The sequence below is a fragment of the Manis javanica genome, chromosome 1, assembly GCF_040802235.1.
Source record: "Manis javanica isolate MJ-LG chromosome 1, MJ_LKY, whole genome shotgun sequence".
Lineage (NCBI taxonomy): Eukaryota > Metazoa > Chordata > Mammalia > Pholidota > Manidae > Manis > Manis javanica.
The window spans coordinates 109172461-109193503 of NC_133156.1; the positions used below are offsets into that span (position 1 = coordinate 109172461).

At 43.4% G+C, this 21043-nt stretch overlaps 1 protein-coding gene across 10 annotated transcripts in view; it reads right to left on the minus strand.

Annotated features, from left to right (window-relative positions):
- IL31RA (interleukin 31 receptor A) overlaps window positions 1-21043 on the minus strand; it is a 96867-nt gene that overhangs the window by 11638 nt on the left and 64186 nt on the right. For 9 of the 10 annotated variants that reach the window (XM_073236202.1, XM_037022339.2, XM_073236173.1 and 6 more), the window contains 4 exons: window positions 9495-9677; window positions 8509-8610; window positions 7567-7713; window positions 5145-5285 (listed from right to left, as the gene is read on the minus strand). In XM_073236202.1, coding sequence (XP_073092303.1) covers window positions 5145-5285; window positions 7567-7713; window positions 8509-8610; window positions 9495-9677 — 573 coding nt within the window. The remainder of the gene's footprint in view (window positions 1-5144; window positions 5286-7566; window positions 7714-8508; window positions 8611-9494; window positions 9678-21043) is intronic. The other variant, XM_073236201.1, reaches the window with a different exon arrangement.

A 21043-nucleotide genomic window follows, 5' to 3' on the forward strand; every position in this document is an offset into this window, starting at 1 on the left:
ACTACAAGTCACTCTTAAGAGAAATTAAAGGGGACACTAATAAATGGAAACTCATCCCATGCTCATGGCTAGGAAGAATTAATATAATCAAAATGGCCATCCTGCCCAAAGCAATATACAGATTTGATGCAGTCCCTCTCAAATTACCAGCAACATTCTTCAATGAATTGGAACAAATAGTTCAAAAATTCATATGGAAACACCAAAGACCCCGAATAGCCAAAGCAATCCTGAGAAAGAAGAATAAAGTAGGGGGGATCTCACTCCCCAACTTTAAGCTCTACTAAAAAGCCATAGTAATCAAGACAATTTGGTACTGGCACAAGAACAGAGCCACAGACCAGTGGAAGAGATTAGAGACTCCAGACATTAACCCAAACATATATGGTCAATTACTATTTGATAAAGGAGCCATGGACATACAATGGCAAAATGACAGTCTCTTCAACAGATGGTGCTGGCAAAACTGGACAGCTACATGTAGGAGAATGAAACTGGACCACTGTCTAACCCCATACACAAAAGTAAATTCAAAATGGATCAAAGACCTGAATGTAAGTCATGAAACCGTAAAACTCTTGGAAAAAAACATAGTCAAAAATCTCTTAGACATAAACATGAGTGACCTCTTCTTGAACATATCTCCCTTGGCAAGGAAAACAAAGCAAAAATGAACAAGTGGGACTATATTAAGCTGAAAAGCTTCTGTACAGCAAAAGACACCATCAATAGAACAAAAAGCTACCCTACAGTATGGGAGAATATATTTGTAAATGACAGATCCAATAAAGGCTTGACGTCCAAAATATATAAAGAGCTCACCCACCTCAACAAACAAAAAAACAAATAATCCAATTAAGTAATGGGCAGAGGAACTGAACAGACAGTTCTCCAAAAAAGAAATTCAGATGGCCAACAGACACATGAAAAGATGCTCCACATCACTAGTTACCAGAGAAATGCAAATTAAAACCACAATGAGATATCACCTCACACCAGTAAGGATGGCTACCATTCAAAAGACAAATGCCAACAAATGTTGGCAAGGTTGTGGAGAAAGGGGAACCCTCCTACACTGCTGGTGGGAATGTAAATTAGTTCAACCATTGTAGAAAGCAGTATGGAGGCTCCTCAAAATGCTCAAAACAGACTTACCATTTGACCCAGGAATTCCACTTCTAGGTATTTACCCTAGGAATTCAGCACTCCAGTTTGAAAAAGACAGATGCACCCCTATGTTTATCGCAGCACTATTTACAATAGCAAAGAATTGGAAGCAACCTAAGTGTCCATCAGTAGACGAATGGATAAAGAAGATGTGGTACATATACACAATGGAATATTATTCAGCCATAAGAAGAAAACAAATCCTACCATTTGCAACAACATGGATGGAGCTAGAGAGTATTATGCTCAGTGAAATAAGCCAAGCAGAGAAAGACAAATACCAAATGATTTCACTCATCTGTGTAATATAAGAACAAAGAAAAAACTGAAGGAACAAAACAGCAGCAGAATCACAGAACCCAAGAATGGACTAACAGGTACCAAAGGGAAAGGGACTGGGGAGGATGGGTGGGTAGGGAGCGATAAGTGGGGGGAAGAAGAAAGGGGGTATTATGATTAGCATGCATAATGTGGGGGGTGGGAGAAAGGGGAGGGCTGTGCAACACAGAGAAGACAAGTAGTGAATCTACAACATTTTGCTATGCTGATGGACAGTGACTGTAATGGGGTTTGTGGGGGGAACTTGGTGTAGGGGAGAGCCTAGTAAACATAATATTCTTCATGTAATTGTAGGTTAATAATAACAAAAAAAAAGAGAGAAAGAAAAGGGGGATTACTCCCTGATAGGATAAAACTAACTGCAAATCAACGATTAATGCATGCTTTACATATCCTTAATTTTGATCTTTTAAAAGGTGTCAGATGATCAGCTATGGAAGTACATTTTTCTGATAATATTCCTTTCTCTTAAAAAAAAAAGCAGTTCCTGTGTGGTGATGTCCAATAGGTTCTTCACAATGGTATAAAGGTCATATCAAAGTGTGGGCAAAGGGTTTGTTTGTGTTTATACAGAGGATCAAAGCCTAATTTGGCTACAGAAAATGAACTAAGATAGGATATGAAGAAAAACTTCCAACATCAGCAGTCTCTGGTAGACTCATACCAGAAGATGATCATCAAAAAATCTCAACAAAGATCCAGGCGCTGCTACAGCTGTAGCTGCATTCATCCCACCGGTTCCTGGACTTGCCATAGAAATGAAGAAGGAGATATCTAAGCTGGCCTGTGCATACAGTAAAACAACAAATTTGACTGGATCTATACTGTTGGAACTCAACCAAGAATTAGGAGAAGTGCAAGTTGTAGTGCTCCAAAATTTTACAACTACAGACTATCTACTGTTAAAAGAACATATGGGATGTGAACAGTTCCCAGGAATGGGTTGTTTTAATTTGTCTGATTTCTCTCAAGACTGTTCAAGTACAGTTGGACAATATCCATCATATAGGTAAATTTTCACAAATGCCTAGGGTGCCTAACTGGTTTTCTTGGTTTCACTGGAGATGGCTGGTAATTATAGATCTGCTTTGGTTATGTAACTGTATTCCTATTATGTTGATGTGTGTATGCAATTTAATTAGTAGTTTGTTAAAACCTATACATGCTTATGTTACTCTACAAGAAGATATGTCAAAGAAATAATCAATCTTCCCATGTTTTCTTCCGTCTGCTACTTCTATAGCTTTTCTTCTTTCTTCCTAATTACAACCCTTAAATAGAATTCGTGCCTCATATCAAAAATTACTGAGTATCATAATTCTTCCAAGTGGTAAAGATACCTCAAGACAAATGCTGGGCATAGAAGCCACAGGGCATAAATCTGCAAAGAAGTAAGAAGCTAATCTTTTCAAAGAATAATGCTTTTCTCTCACTTACCGACTTTACATTTCCCTGTATGGCCCCGGAAGATGACTGGTTAGCCAGAGACGGGTAAGATTCCTCAAGGGAGGAACAACCTAAGACAGGCACAGTCGCAGGGGGGCCATCAGGTGAGAAATTGGGGATCAACAGAGGTGAGGCTTAGAACCTCACCCCCCCGTTTTGAGAGAAATCTTCTGCATCCGTGGATGTTTTGTTGCCCTTGTCTAGCTTGCATTAATACTTAGTCTATAGGCACAGACCTGATCATCTACATTTGCCCTCTTACAGCACTACCTTTATCTTGCATCTACCTACCACTTCAGCATTTTATTAAGAAAAAATAATAATAATAAGGGAGAAATGTGGGATTCACATATAAATCAAGTATAAAAATGAAACGAATAATCATATCTGACTTGATTGTTTATAGTTCATGATGCATGGTCAAAACTGAAAGTTTCTGTGATATGACTGCCCTTGCACTGTTCACCATGTAAGAACTTATTCACTATGTAAGAACTTGTTCACCATGTAACAACTTGTTCATTATGCTTCAGAAGATTGGAGACTGTTGAGAATTAAGCTTGGGGTTGATTAATGATTGTGCATTGAGCATTGACTCCCCTATACAGAATTTTATTGTTGTTAACAACCATTTGATCAATAAATATGAGAGACGCCCTCTCAAAAAAAAAAGTAGGTTTGATAAATATATAGTCACCAGAAGAGTACAGAAAAATTATCTTTCTCTAAGTGCGGTCCTCTATGGCATGCAAGTTATTTTTCAGAATAAGAAGTACTTTTTACATGGTTCCTGGGGTTTTGTATGGCTTTTGTTTTTCCAAGTAGAGATCATGAGAGATGTTACCAGTTTAGGCAGAGTGACATGGCTATGATTAATGAAAACAGTAAAAAGAGAAAAATGGGAAAATCCAATGTTTTTCTTCTTTTCTGCCTTGACCTTGAACTCTGCTTTAGACAGAGTGACATCCCCTCATTTGCCAAATTTTTCTGCTACCATGTTCTTATCTAGTCAAACATATTGACTAGAATGTATTTGTATTCTAGATACAGAGTTTGTATTCTAAATATATTTAGAATATAAATGTAACTTTTTAAAAAAAAGGTAGAAGTAGGGCGATCTGTAATCTGTAGACCCAGGGTAAGAACTGCTGAGCTCCAAGGCAGTCTCTTACCTTTCATTTGACCCCCAGAGAAAATTCCATCAAATAATGTAATCCATGTCTAGTGCGGTGAAAATACAACATGATTTCACAAGATTTTGAAGAACAGTATCAGAAAGAACTGAAAAAGGCAATGTTAATCCATTAAAACGGAGCATGTTTTCTAAGAGACATAAAGCTACTTTTATTCTTTGGAAAATGTATCAACAAGAGGCTTTTAAGAATACTTAAACCAGACTGTTTCTAGTATTTACTGCAAAATTTGCAAATGCTCCTTCACTTTTGATATAAAAGGTTGTTCCTCCCTTAAAACAATGTTAGTATATTCTTAAATTCAATCTCTACCACTCAAGGACTTGGGAAAATTAACATATTTCTCTGTTTCTCCCATTCTCCTTCCTTCTTTCTTCTTCATCTCCCTACACCCTCCATCTTCTTTCCCTCTAAAACATTTCCCATAACCATCTTATGCAATTACATTGTAATTTATATTTTTCTTGTATTAAGTTTTTCTTGCTCCCTATTTTTAATGTAAAAGCTGGGATAAATAGAACATATTATGTGCCTTTTTGCTCAATAAACTTCATAAATGGTGAGGTTAAGTATCTTTTTGTGAGCCAATGGCTCTTGCTCAAACAAGGTTTTCTCTCCCCACCCCCTCGTGCAGTAACCTCTGACACGTAGAAATTGCTGACTGTGAAACTGCAGACAGCCTTGAGGCAGGAGCTGGTTGGGGCTGAGGGTGAGTTGGCATTTACTTGATCCCTCTTTCTGAAAATGATATGGGGCTACCCAGAAGGAAGTAGCAAAATGACCATCTTTGCAAATTCAGCTCTCAGTTTGCCTGCTTTCCCTACTCCTTCCTCATCCATATACCTTCATGGAAGGTCAGTGAGTCAGGGAGCAGACAGTTCTGCTCACCAACGTATCACCCTTCCATTTGGCTTCCTCCTGCCTTTGGCAAAGATCATTTTTGACCGGCCTAAGGAAAAGGCCAAGGAGATGTATCCAGGGCTTAATGGAAATACTCACTAGCTGACAATGTCTTAAAGTTTATCCTGGTGCCGTTGGTCCCCCCAGCTCTGGTGCTGGCCATGACCTGAACAGTGTAAGAGGTGTTCCGTGTCAGGGAGTCCAGGTCATACTGCAGGATCTTGGAGTTGACTGTTTTGGCTAAAGAAAAACTGTGTTAGTCAAATACCACAGCCAAACCTAGCTGAAAATTGTACTTTTTCCAGTCTAGCAACACTGAAATTAGATCACTGGAAGCTATACTTCCAAGCTTAGCCTTTTCATACCATAATGCTTCTAACCATGCTCTGCTTAAAACTAGCCTGTCAAGATGGATCAAACACCACATTATAAAGATCCCAAACTATATAAGTCTTAGAAGACAACATAGGGTGAATTTACATGACCTTGAATTTGCAAAGGTTTCTTAGATATGACACCAAAAGTGAGGCAACAAAAGAAAAAAGATCAACCTAGACTTCATCAAAATTAAAAGCTTTCGTACATTAAAACACACTACCAAGAGAGAGAAAAGACAACCCACAAAATGGGTAAAATATTTGCAAGTCATATATTTGATAAGAAATTTGTATCCAGAATATATAAAAGAAATATTACACCTCAACAGCCAAAAGACAAACAACTCAATTTAAAAATGGGCAGAGAGATTGAAAAGACTTTCTCCAAAGCAGATACAAAAATGGCCAACAAAAACATGCAAAGATGCTCAACATCATTTTTATTAAGGAAATGCAAATCAAAACCATATTGAAATACCACTTCATACCCACTAGGATAGCCATAATATATATTTTTAACAAAATAGCAAGTGTTGGTAAGGATTTAGAGAAACTGGAACTCTCATACACTACTGGTGGGAATGTAAAATGGGGTAGCCATTGTGCAAAAACAGTTTGGTGGTTCCTCAATAAGTTAAACTAGAATTATCATATGACCCAGCGGTTCCACACCTAAGTATACAGTAGTCCCCACTTATCCACAGGGAATACAGTCCAAGACTCCCAGTGGATGGCTGAAACCACAGATAATACCTAACCCTATATGAACTATGTTTTTTTCCTACATATACATACCTATGATAAAGTTTAATCTATAAATTAGGCACAGTAAGAAGACTAACATGACTAATAAAATAGAACAATTACAATATACTGTAATAAAAGTTTTGTGAATGTTTCTCTAAATACCTTATTGTACTGTACATACCCTTCTTTTTATGATAATGAGATGATAAAATGCCTATGAGATGAAATGAAGTGAACAACAAAGTCATTGTGACATAGTGTTAGACTACTACTGACCTTCTGACAAATGTCAGAAGGAGGATCTTCTGCTTCTGGGCCGCAGCTGACCACAGGTAACTGAAAGCATGGAGAGTGAAAACTGCAGATAAGGGGGTGACTACTGTGTATTCCAAAGAATTAAAAGCAGGGACTTAAAACAATATGTGTACACCAATATTCATAGTATTGTTCCAATTAATAGAACCAATGTTCATAGTAGTATTAATCACAGTAACCAAAGGTGGCAACAACCCAAATGTCCACTACTGATGAATGGATAAACAAAATGTGGACTAGCCACACAATAGAACATTATTCAGCTGTGAAAAGGGATGCAGTACTAACACATGCTGTAACATGGATAAACTTTGAAAACATGCTAAGCAAAAGAAGTCAGATACAAAAGGGCATGTATTGTATGATTCAATTTATGTGAAATAGCCAGAACAGGTAAATCCATAGAGATAGAAAGCAGCTTTGTGATTTCCAGGGACTATGGGATGAGGCAATGGGAAATGACTGACTGATGGGTACAGGGTGGAAATAAGAGTGATAATGGTCCCACAACATTACAGATGTACTTAATGTCAATAAACAATACACTTTCATATGTTTAAAGTGGTAAATTTTGTTATATGTATTTTACTGTAACAATTACAAAAAAATGTATTAAACATGAATACAAGTCTAGCTTAGAATTTAGGGTGTCAGGAGACATTGTGGATTTAAAAAAGAAGTTTGAATTGGCAATGGGTGGTAGGAGTAAAGGGTCCTGCACTGGGGTAAGTGCCACCAAATAGGGTCTGTTCACAATCCACTCTTTAATCCAGGCACACTCCACTCTTCAATAATGATTGGCAAGTTCCCAGGAGGCCAACCTGTTCACAGCCTGACCAGGACAAATTATATCAATTCCCCTGGTTCCTACAGGACTCTTAGTACTGTCACTATACTCTCATTTGACTGCAAAAAGCTCAAGAGGTAAGTGCTCCTGGCCCCATTTCCAGAGAGGCTCAAAGAAGCTAAGTGACTCAGGCAAGGAAACAGTACTAACCATGGGAGTCGTCCCTATGGCAGGTCTGGCCATAGCATCTATGTGGGGCTTGGGGGGTCTTCAACTTGGCTATGAGCACACTTACAGAAATCCTTTCCATCTTCAGCTTGGTAAAATATGGTATAGTTGCTGATGAAACCATTTCTCTGACTCTTGGGAATTTCTTTCCATGTGATCGTGACTGTCTTCACACCAATGTTCTCCGCCTTGGTCACAGGACCTGCTGATGGAACTTTACAGGACAGGAAATAATAAACACTCCATCACACCCGAGCTGATCCTTCCCCCACAAAGGCTCTGGCCAGGACTCATACCAAAATCAGTGCTGAGTAGGGAACTGACGAATCAACCTGTTTGGGAACATTAGTTTCTGGAGTCATCTATCTTGAACAGGAAGGGAAGATGTGTCACAGACCAGAGAAAAAGTACTTCCTCATAGACTTCTCATTCTAATTTGGCCCCCAGCTCTTCCACTCATAACTGTAACAGCCATTATCAAATTGTGGAAGAGTTTGCCCCATGGGCTACCTTTGAGAGACAGGATATATTTTCTAGTGTCGAATCTGGAAGATGTTAGCTTCCAACGAGATAAAAATATAGTCTAAGCAGTTCACCAGTGCTTATTGCTACACAATGAAAAATAATTTTTTAGTATCTCCAACTTAGGATTGATTTGTAGGGTCCCTAACTTGGTCTTAACTAAATGTTATTTCTGCTTACAGTGTTATTTGCATTAAGTTTCCTTGTGAATCTGGGCAAATTATTTTACCTCTCTGAGCCTCAAATGCTCATTTCCATGAAGTAAAGAGCTTGGACTTGATCACCAGTGACTACCCTAGCTTTGACACTCAGTGAACCTATAACCTGACCGTGATTGCATCAAACATATAGCTGACTACAGACTGAAGGGGCAGCGTGGGTGAGCAGCAAGGCAACTGTGAATGAGCTACAGGCATTCACAGCCTTGTCTGAATGTTGGACAGGCCCCAATGTTTCCTTGCCCCCACAGGACCTTGTCCATACATACTGCCTTCTTTGACATAAGCCTGCATGGAATATGGCTTGCCCACTCGGTTTTGCAGTACTGGATACACAGAGATGTTATAGCACCAGAAAGGTTTTAATTCATCTGTTAAAAAAGAGAGAGAGAGAGAAATAAGCATTTACTGCAGAGTATGACATAGTACAAGGAATGCTAGAGTAAGAGTTATACCCTAAGATTTATGAAAGAGATACTATTTCTCTACAGTTTCCATACCTGGAAAATAAGGGAGGTTAAGTTGGATGATCTCTAATGTCTATTACAGTTCTAACCTCTTTAAAGCAATTCTTAGCACTAAACCCTCTGGCAAAATGAAAGATCCAGGAAGGGAGAGGTAAGAGATTCAGTCCCTCCCCCATCACAGATTTTGTTATATGATTTGGGGGCACTAAGAATAAACTGAATCCTTCTGTCAAACAGCAAATCATCTTAGAGAACTCAGATACCATGAACTCTAGCTCCTCTGTCTGCCTGCATCCCTGCATGAGCATGATTCTTTATATGGATGCTATTCAGTATTAAGGGTTAGACTGATGGGACTGGGAGTGTAAAACCTCATTAATGTGTATTACAGGGAACAAGGACTTTCTTGAAAAGAAGGCTATTTTCTATATCAATCACCTGGGGAAAGGGCCCAGCTCTTAAATTGGTGACCCAAACTGAAGGGGGTGCCCTGGGTAGGACAATTAGGATACAAACTCTGGTGTTATCCCCATGATCAAGATAGCTGGTGGCAAGTGTTAAAATAGTATTTTCTACATGTAAACAGGCCAGATACCTTGTCTGATACTCATGGCTTCCCCACCCAGGCTTGCTGGGAAATGCCAAGAAATGTGTCACTTCACTAAGCTTGTACTAGCTTGTCAAATGCTATTAACTGTTTTTATAGCTTTGAAGCCAAAGTTAAAGGTTTAAAATCTGATGAAATTGAATCCTATACAGAGGGAACCTGTAGGGTCTGCCCTGGCTACCTTGCTGGATTGTCCAGTTCCTGGCCTGAGACACAGATTCCCAGGAAAAGGTGGAGGGCTTTGGGGCCGATTCTGAAAACCACTCAACCATCCATGTGTCCACCTCTGGAACAGAGCTTTGCCACTCCACCACCAGTTGGTCCTGAGTGAGGAAGGCCTGCATGGCCTCAATACACTGAAATGCTGGAAGAAGAGAAAAAGACTGCTTTACAGCTAGCCAACTCATTCCCCAAATGCACCAACCACATAGGCAGCCAGTCATTGCCCGAATCATAAGGAAGGTCGAAGTTCAGGATCTCCACGGCAACCTCCCTTAGTGGTTCAGTTTTATTGTATCCCTTTCCTTAACCCCCAACTGGATGATTAAATGCCTTCTTAATCTTTATCTACCAAAAATTCACCAGAATTTTTCCAGGAAAAGATCTCATGAGAGAGTTGATGACTGAAAAGACTTACCTTCCACAGGTAAATCAAAAGGAAAGCAAGCCTGAGACAAAGAATGAATCTCTAAACATAGAATTTCAGGCACCAGTAATCCTGCAGCTGGCAAGCTGAGAGAGGGTAACTCTAAAATTATACCAGGGAAATGGCTTCAAATTTCAACCCTCTAGGCTGGCCCTGCACAACCAGGCTATGGAATCCTATCCTCAAAGAATTATCTGTACCAGGAAGATACAGACATGCAGGCTGCGGAAAATTCATGGTCTGAAATAGGCCACAGGATTCCTTTCATAGAGAAGTTGAACATGGAGTTAAAATCCAATATCTAGGATTTAATCAGAATTTAGAGAGCTATCTTACTGAAAATGTTCTGACTATGTGGAAGAGAGGAGAACTACTTGGAGGTGCAGAGAGGCACAGGAGAAAGGTACAAAGGAGTGGGGTTTGGGAGATCCAGGGGTTTGGCTCTCCTCCCTCACGTGCTCCTCACTGCCCACGACACACCTGAGCCTTCAAAACTGGAATCCGCAGGATGTTTACTGAAATGAACATGGAAGACAGCCCTGGATGAGGACAGAAGAGGAGACAGTGTTCCTCCAAAAAACAAAATGTCTTTTGAAGCTGGAAGCCCAGGCCAGGGGTGGAGATTTGGTGTGGGGACAGGGATACTGAATCCTGCTGTCTGTAGGCAACTAGCCCCAGCAGGCTGTGTGCATATTCAGGAGTAGCTGTCCTTAAAGGGCAGAGTTCATGGATCCTTTTCCCAAACTCGGCCGGTAGGAGACGCTGCAGCTGCTCCTCCTAGAAGCAAGACCAAACATTCAACAGTCTGAAAGGGTGGCTCTGAGGAAGGGCTACTGAGGCGTGAAGGAAGTGTGAAGCTGAACTCGGGGTGGGGCTGGGGCCCGGAGCACAGAGCCGGGAAGGCAGCCTCACAGAGTCCCTAGGACTCCTGCTTCGTCCTCCCTGCCCTCCCCTGCTCATGGCCTCTAAGCACCCTCAGCAGCTGTTCCAGTCAGGTTGAAAGTCCTTACTGGAGCATTTGGACCCTACCCGGCCTCTTATAGCAGATGATGTTCATACTCCCTGATCTTCTCAGATTCCTTCTTAATGTTTTTGTGTGTTTTGCTTGGTTGGGATAACTTTGAGATGTAACTTACACTCCACACTCCCCTTTCTGGGTCAGGCTGGACCCACTATCCTCAAGACTTTTATTGCAGATTGCACCTGTTATGGGTTGAGTTGTATCCACCCCTCCCTCCCCCAAATATATCCTCAGTACCACAGAATGTAACTTTATTTGGAAATCAGGTCGTTGCAGATATAAGTAGTTAACTTAAGATGGTGGGCCCTTAACCCAATATGACTGGTGTCCTTATTAAAAAAATTGGGATTTGGACACAGAGACAGAGACACACCGGAAGCTGGCCTGTGAAAACCAAGGCAGAGATCAAAGCCACACTGCGCCCGGCCAAGGAACACCTGGGGCTTCCAAAAGCAGGAAGGAAGGACCTTCCCCTGGGGACTTGTGAAGTGTGGTCCTGCCAACACTTTGATTTCAGACCTCTAAATCTCAGGACAGTCAGACAGTAAATTTCTGCTGTTTGAAGCCTTGCAGTCTGTGGTCTTGGTCACAGCAGCCCTGGGAAAATCAAACAGCCCCTTGGCTTGACCTCCCTGCTTCCCTGGTCTTGCTGCCTCTGCTTCCTTTGGTTCCCCTGGAGGCACTTTGTTTGTTTAGCTTTCTCTATTTCTTTTCATTCAATTTATTTGAACTAAAAAAGAAAATTCACCAATTTGGTGAATCTGGAGACACTTTGTTAATAAACTGCCCACAAATCCTGACCTGAGGGCAGGAGTGAGTGCTGGCTCCTAGCCCTCTGCACCTCCTCCTTCCCAGCACAGCGCTCGCTCGCTCGCTCGCTCGGCTGTGCAGGGGCTGGGTCTAAAGAGCCCAAAGTGCTGCAGGGATTGAGGCAACAAACCAGCACCTGAGCGCCAGAGGGCAGGGAAACCATTCACTAAGCCCTGAGTCAGCCTGGAAGGACAAAGGGCTTGGGCAGCATTAAGGGGCACAAAAGAGAAGTTTTCAACTCATCATTCTACTCGATGCAAATGAACTCCTGGATACCTCCATCATTCAACAAGAAAGTTTTAGGTAATTTTTCCAGATATAACATCCCCAGGCACAGAAGGTAATACAGATCCTCCCTGGGAAAAAGGGGGTAGGGCTTGACTGCTAACACCTTTGATTTCCTGTGGTCTGCGTGAAGGCAGTTCTGGCTACTGAATGTGGTTCCCTGATGCCTGGCACCCTGCCTTTGCTGGCTGTCCTCGCCCACCTTCAGTCCCAACCTCTTCCTCAGCCCCTCACTGTGCAAGCAGCCGTGCTGTTCTAGGCCCTACCTCAGACCACTCCATAGCTGCCTGCTGGCCAAGGCCCTTGGGGTCTGAATGTCCTAGAACTCCAAGGAGGGTCAGACAACAAGGAACCTGAAGGTGTATCTATTCCAATCCATTATTTTAAAGATGGGTAAATAACCAGTTCAGGGCCATGCAGCAACTGCAATGAGAATTCTAAGTCACTTATTAATACCAAATCCAAGGTTCTTGATAAAGTGTATAGTACAAATCTGGAATCACACAGACCTGGGCTTGAATTACACCTGAGAGACCTCAGACAAATTACTAAGCTTTGCTGAATCTCAGCTTCATCATCACAAAGAAGATCTAATACCATCTATGCCATGGGTCATTTCAAGGCTAACATTTGACTAACCTATCATCTTAGCACAATGTTGACATACACTAATGGACATGATAATTACATTTATTTAATGATTGTTATACCTACAATAACTATTATTACTCAACTATTCTCCAGTTGACACCTCTTTATGAAACAAAATTCTGTAAAACATTACTTTCTTATATGTCCAAGACAGGGGCCTTTAAACTTTCTCCACAGAGTCAAATAGTAAATATTTTATCTGTTACAACTACTCAACTCTGCCTGCCATTGTTGCACAAAAGGAGACATGACAATGTGTAAAAAAGGAAAAAAAGAAAAGAACAGGTGTGGTTGTATTCCAATAAAACTTTATTTACAAAAAACATGTGTCAGGCCAACTTTGGTCCACAAGCTATAGCTTGCCTACCTGGTCTATGACCAGTATAACTGATTATCATGTTGATGCTTCTGACATAAAGCACTAGCTTCAGATTTGGGAAAAACAAACAAAAAACCCTATATGAATTTAGCATAATTTTGAAGTATTTTCTAGCATTTTAAAGTTGATAATCCATATGTAATAGAAATTTAATTGATCATAAACTTTATTAAGAATGACAAAAATAATAATTAGACTAGACAAAGTATTTTACCCACACAATCTCATTTAATCATCACAACAGCTCTGTGAGGTAGGTATTACTATATAATAGCCCCGTTTTACATGTAGCTAACATTCTCCAGGTTTAAGGTTAGGTAACTTGCGAAAGGTTTAGGTTTATGGTATCTAATGAAAGGTTTGAAACCAGGGCTGTTGGACTCCAAAGCCATATTTTTATCCTCTACACTTTAATGCTTCTCACTACAGGGCCACACCAGGAGACTGATATTACTATTCAGCAGTGCCTCTATTAACAAGAATGTGTATTCAAAGACACACACATTTGTCAGAAACTTAATCACTACAAGTATTGGATAGGGAGAAACTAAGATGCCAGAAGCTAAGGAGTGTGGGGAATACTATTAAATACTAACTAAAATAGTGGCAAGTATAGCTCAAAACACAAAATATATATATATATGTTGGCAGCCGTGCTCAGAAAATAGCGCCCCATGCAGGGCAGCCGGAAGGCCCCGAACTTCCTAATGACAAATCATCCCACACCACTAAACTACATGCTAATTGCGCCTTGGCATAAGGACCAATGAGACCCACCAAATGGTTATGCTAATAAGGCATATGGAGCCGCACCAACCAGGTCAGAGCATGAGAACTATATAAGCAAGCCTCTCCTTCCCCTCTGTGTCCTGCCCAACTCATTTGTTTCACAAAGAGCTGAAGAATAAAGCTTTCTGCAGAAGAATCCTGCTGTTGTTGCATGCTGTTCTTGCCGGCGAGGACAGGGCACGCGACAAGTGGTGCCGAAACCCGGGAACCAGAACATCACCGGCACAGGGAGGACCCTTCAGACATCTGGAGAGGATTCAGAACTGCAGGTCAGAAGAAAGCCCGGAGGGGTAAGTTCCGAGAGGCCCCTGCTTTTTAGGATGATGGTTGATGGTTCTCTGTAAATAAGGAGGCACCATGGGGAATGCACCGTCATTAGTCACGGCGCTGCAGACAGCTCTCAAAGAGCGAAACTTGAAGGTCTCCAGCAAAGTCTTAGGATCTTTTGTGAAGGAGATAGACCGTGTGGCCCCCTGGTTCATTTGTTCAGGGTCCCTCTCAATCCCGAGCTGGGACAAACTGGGGAAAGATCTTGATAGAGAGGAGGAGGAGGGTAGCCTGAGGGGAGGCACCAGGCCCCTCTGGAAACTGATTAGAGCTTGTCTGCAAGATGAGAGATGTGAAAAGGTAATAAAAGAAGGTCAGAGAGCATTGACAGATATCCAAGAGAGCATGTCAGAAACGGAACGGGAAACAGAGAGCGCGCGCGGCCGAAAAAAGGCCACAAAAACGAAGGTAAAGAAACCTCAGAGTGAGGGAGAAAGCCCGCCTAGGGCAAAAGCGAAAGAGCCCCGAGAAGCGAGTGACAATCGCCTCGGAGAAAATAGTAAATACCCCTGGAAAGAGTTGAGGGACCTCCAACTCTCCAATAGGGAATCTGAGGAGGAATTAACGTCCGCAGAGGAAGGGGAAGAAAATAAAACCGCAGAGTGTAGAAGTAAGGGAACCAGCAAAGTTGAAAAGCGGACCAAGGAAAAAATGAAAGCAGGGTGTCCCCCGACACCCTTTGCCCCGCCACCTTACGTGAGTGGCGCACTCTCCTTTTGCCACCCAGATACTCTTCAGGCAATTAGACAAATGTTTCCTGTATTTGAGGATAACGGTGTACGCTCTCACCAGCCCCTGAGCCATAAACAAGTTAAGGAGTTAGCAGAATCCGTTCGGGCTTATGGAGTCAGTGCTAACTATACCATAGCACAAGTTGAGAGATTAACAGAGACAGCCATGACACCCGCAGACTGGCAATATGTAACTAAGGCATGCCTTTCTAGTATGGGGCAATACATAGAATGGAAGGCATTGTGGCATGATATCAGCATGACCCAGGCACGCGCAAACGCGGCCGAAGGACAGCCTGCATGGTCATATGATATGCTGACGGGCCAAGGACAGTGGGTAGCCGACCAGACCGCCTTCCCCTTACAGGTATATGCACAAATAAACACGTGCGCCGCCAAGGCATGGAAAGCCCTCACCAACAAAGGAGAAGTATCAGGCAATTTGACAAAAATTATTCAGGGGCTGAGCGAGCCATTTTCTGACTTTGTCGCTCGTATGATAGAGGCCGCAGGCAGAATATTTGGAGATCAGGAACAAGCAATGCCCCTAGTGGAGCAATTAGTGTTTGAACAATGTACCAAGGAATGCAGACAGGCGATAACACCCTGGAAACAAAAAGGGATACATGCCTGGTTGAAAGCCTGTAGAGAAATAGGAGGGCCACTCACCAATGCGGGCCTAGCCGCGGCCATATTACAGAGCCACAAACAAGCCAGGATCACTAACAGAAGTATCAAATGCTTTCAATGCGGGAAATTAGGACATATAAAGAGAGAGTGTAGGAGCCCAGCTTCAGAACAAACAACCCAAAAGACCCCTGAGTTGTGCCCTAAGTGTAAGAAAGGCAGGCATTGGGCTAATGAGTGCCGGTCTATTAAAGATATAGAAGGGAAACCCTTAGAGTTGCCAAAAAACGCCCAGAGGGGCCCCCGTCACCAGGGCCCGCAAATATATGGGGCAACCAGCACGCAAGTGTCATTCGGGAACAACCAGGCCCCCCAAGGAGAGCCACTTCAGGTTCCGCGGGATTGGACATCCGTGCCACCACCAGAATAGTGTTGACTCCACAGATGGGAGTTCAGCCTATCCCTTCAGACTTTAAAGGCCCCCTACCACCAAATACCATTGGGTTACTCCTAGGGCGCTCTTCTGCTGCATTGAAAGGCCTGGTAGTTCATCCCGGAGTCATAGATCAAGATTATGAAGGACAGGTAAAAATCATGTGTTCGGCTCCCAGAGGAATCTATCCTATATCCCCGGGAGACCGCATAGCCCAGCTCTTAGTTTTACCTAGTCTCCACGCCAATTATCCTGCTACCAACACGGAGAGGGGAGAAAGGGGCTTCGGCTCCTCTGACTGGGATTCAGCCTTCATAGTATTAGATTTAGCAGACAGACCAAAATTAACTCTTCAAATAGAGGGAAAGAGCTTTGAGGGAATCCTAGACACTGGAGCAGATAAAAGTATTATCTCTGCAACCTGGTGGCCCTCCAAGTGGCCTGTGACCCAATCCTCACATTCATTACAAGGTTTAGGATATGAGTCAAGCCCTTCAATTAGTGCCAAACCATTGAAATGGCGAGCCCCTGAAGGACAAGAGGGTACAGTCACCCCTTATGTACTCCCTCTACCGGTCAATTTATGGGGGAGGGATGTCATGAGAGACTTAGGCCTCAAACTCATTAATGAATACTCCACCCCCGCCCAAGGCATGATGATGGACATGGGATACATCCCTGGCAAGGGGCTGGGGAAACACCAACAGGGACACATAGAGCCCATCCTGCCCAAAGTAAAGAATGACCGTCACGGCCTGGGTTTTTCATAGGGGCCATTGAAGATGCCATGCCCATACCTTGGCTCACAGAGGAGGCCGTATGGGTTCCTCAGTGGCCCCTATCCTCTGAAAAATTAGAAGCAGCTCATTGCTTAGTGCAAGAGCAGCTCCAAGTGGGACACCTAGAACCCTCTGTGTCCCCATGGAACACACCCATATTTGTAATCAGGAAAAGGTCAGGATCATGGAGGTTGCTTCATGATCTGAGAGCAGTAAATGCTCAAATGAGAATGCTTGGACCCGTACAACGGGGACTGCCACTCCTCTCTGCCTTACCCAAAGAATGGAAAGTGCTCATAATAGATATTAAAGATTGTTTCTTTTCTATACCTCTAAGCTCCAAGGACAGGGAAAGATTTGCTTTTACTTTGCCAGCTATTAACCATGAACAACCCGATGCCAGATTTCAGTGGAAGGTCCTCCCTCAAGGAATGGCAAATAGCCCCACCATATGTCAACTGTACGTTCAGCGAGCGCTAGACCCAATTCGTAAGACCTATCCCACGCTAAAGATCATCCATTACATGGATGACATCCTTCTTTGCTCCCCACAACCAGCGGAAATAGAAGAAGCATATATAGATCTCACTAGATCCCTAGAAAATTGGAGACTGAATATAGCAAGCGAGAAGGTCCAAAAATCTAGTGTTAGCAAATTCCTAGGAGCAACCATTTACACAGATGTAATTTGCCCCCAAAAGCTTGAGATAAGACATAATCAATTGCGAAATTTGAATGACTTCCAAAAACTCCTAGGGGATATTAATTGGTTGCGCCCATACTTAAAGATACCCACCACTGAATTGACTCCACTATTTAAAACCCTAGAAGGAGACCCACAACTAACGTCACCGCGCTCCCTCACACCTGAGGCATTACAAGCCATTCGCAAAGTAGAACAGGCTTTGATGACAGCACAATTAAATAGAGTGCAATCGAATGAACCCTTTGAGTTGTGTGTCCTTCCCACCCCAGAGCTGCCAACAGCAGTCTTATGGCAGCACGGCCCACTGATCTGGATTCATCCCCAAGCCTCTCAGGCTAGGACAATAGAGTACTATCCAGCAGCCGTGGCCAAACTTGCTTTGAGAGGAGTAAAAACCTCCATGACACATTTCGGAGAGGCTCCAGCTAAAATTATAACCCCTTACAGCGTAGAACAGATACAAGTATTATGTGCTATGAATGATGATTGGGCCATACTTGCTTACAGTTTCTCAGGAACCTTTGATAATCATTTCCCTAAACATCCCCTCATCAACTTCGCCAAAAATCATCTCCTAGTATTTCCTCGGGTCACTAGCCTAACCCCGCTGCCTCATGGAAAAACAGTTTACACGGACGGGTCTAAGACAGGCACAGGTGCCTATGTCCATGATGGCAAAGTTGTGACAAAAGGCTACACGCCTGACACTCCACAAATAGTGGAATGTCGCATAGTCTTAGAGGTCCTACAAATCTTTCCTGAACCTTTAAATATTGTGTCTGACTCCTGTTATGTAGTTAATGCAGTCAAATCTCTAGAAGTGGCCGGGCTAATCAAAGCGTCCAGCCCAGTAGCCACTTTGTTCAAACAGATACAATCAGCACTACTTCATAGGCAATCTCCTTTGTATATAACTCATATCAGAGCACATTCAGGCCTTCCCGGGCCTATGACCCAAGGCAACCACCTGGCAGACCTCGCAACCAGAAATATAGCTTTTCCCCTGCTAGACCCTATCACCACAGCTTCAAAATTCCATACACAATTTCATGTCACTGCCGAAACACTGCGCAAGCGGTTTAGCATAACCAGGGCCGAAGCTAGGAACATTGTCCTTAGCTGCCAACATTGCTGCAGCTTCCTTCCCACACCTCATGTTGGGATCAACCCCAGAGGTATTAGGCCTTTACAAGTTTGGCAAATGGATGTGACGCATATTTCGTCTTTTGGGAAACTGAAATATGTACATGTATCCGTGGATACTTGTTCAGGAGTCATCTTTGCCTCCCCATTGTCAGGAGAGAAAGCTTCCCATGTCATCCAGCACTGCCTTGAAGCTTGGAGCGCATGGGGATTACCACAGATTCTGAAAACAGACAATGGCCCAGCCTATACCTCTACAAAATTTGCTCAATTTTGTCATCACATGGGGATAAAACATATCACTGGCCTTCCCTACAACCCACAGGGTCAAGGGATTGTGGAACGCGCGAACCGCACGCTCAAATCCTATTTACTTAAACAAAAAGGGGGAATTGAAGATATACCCCCCACACCAAAAACTGCCATAACCCTAGCACTTTTCACTATAAATTTTTTGAATCTGGATGCTCAAAGCCATACAGCAGCGGATCGCCATAATCAGTGGCCAAAAGACCCACAAGAACTAGTAAAATGGAAGGACGTGTTATCTAACCAATGGAAGGGCCCGGATCCAATCATAATCAGATCCAGGGGAGCTGTGTGTGTTTTCCCCCAGGGTGAAGAAAATCCCTTCTGGATCCCGGAGCGCCTAACGAGGAAAGTCCTAAACAAAGGAGATGACTTCGCTGTACCTCCTGACCCTGCTCCTGACACTGGAGACCCCGACTCAGGGAGTATTGAGATGGGGAATCCTGTCTGCCTTTCCTAAGCCTATGCCTGTCCGTTTCAATGCAGCCGTTTTTCCGCGCTTTTTCACTACCAATACTAGTATGAACTTGCCCTACTTAGTTAAAGACACCCTAGTAGCTCCCCTGGGAGAAAACCGATCCTTCGTAACTAATGGGTCATTATGCTTCACCACTCAGAATCTAGCTGGCTGTATCTCCCTGAAACGGAGGAAATACGGATGGTTCAGTGACATAATTCTAGAGGCCAGTAGCCTCCCCGTTATGTCAGCTAAATTTGAAGGGCCTAATAAGGAAGGGAGCCCGTCCTATAAGAACATGACTATCCACCAGATGGTTCTCTGGATCAATGGCACATTTGTACACTCTCCCAAGAACAATTCCACCGACAGGCCTCGTCAACCCAAATATGCCTCCCATTGTGTGGGCGACTATGAGGGAGAGCTGTGGCCCTGGACTGACTGTCAGTCAACTGTAGTAACGTGGGCAACTGAGAGGCAGGAGTTTACCATCTCCCCAGATATGGAGGGACGGCCAGCCAATGAGGCTTGGTGGCCAGTAAAGGTGCTCGAAGGCGAGTTTCGTCAGCAGCTGAGCATGAACCCCTTCCATAAATGGATGCTGTGTGGAGTCAATGGCTCGTGTACCGACCTCTCCCCCTTTTCCGCCCTCCAGGGTGGGGGAATCGGTGTAAAAAATATCACCTTTTGGTGCGAGAATAACCACATGCGCGCACACTGGAACATGATCATGACCCATAACAACGAGAACTACACGTGTTCAGCAAAATCAGGTCCAGAGTCACCTAATTCCCTTTTTCCACCTTCTCCAGTATGCGTATACCCCCCATTTCTGTTTATCTTATCCAATAGTAGCTTTGACTCCTGCTCCAATGAAACCTGCTTTCTGTCTCAGTGTTGGGATGCGCGTAACTTTACCAATGCTTTGGTAGTCCGCATCCCCCGTTGGGTCCCTGTTCCCGTAGACGCCCCTAACACCATGACTCTGTTTCGAGAAAGGCGCGATTTCGGTGTTACAGCCGCCATAGTGCTCCTGATCTCCGCGACCGCGGTCGCAGCCACCGCCGCTGGTATAGCTTTAGACACCTCCATCAAATCGGCTACAGAGCTCAATAACCTTGCAGCCTCAGTAGCTTCTGCCCTGGACCAACAGTCCACACTTGATGGCAAACTGAAAGGAGGAATAATGATCCTCAATCAACGCATAGATCTCGTGGAGGAACAAATGGAGGTGCTCTGGCAAATGGCCCAATTGGGATGTGAGCGGAAATATCGTGCCCTCTGCATCACTAGCATTCAATATAAAAATTTTACACGGGCAGCTAATCTGTCACGAGACCTGTCCCAGTATCTTTCAGGAAACTGGTCCCAAGACTTCGATGGGACACTAGAAGAGCTGCGGCGAGAAATTATCCACATCAACTCCACCCGTCTAGATATCTCCGTAGCGGAAGGACTCTCTTCCTGGTTCCTCAGAGCTCTCTCCCACGTCAAGGAGTGGGCGGGCATGGCTGGGATGGGCGTGTTCCTGCTTGGAGGTCTCATGCTCTTACTCTGGTTGTTATGTAGACTCCGCAACCAACATAAGCAGGACAAGGTGATCCTTGCTCAAGCCCTAATGGCGATAGACGTTGGCG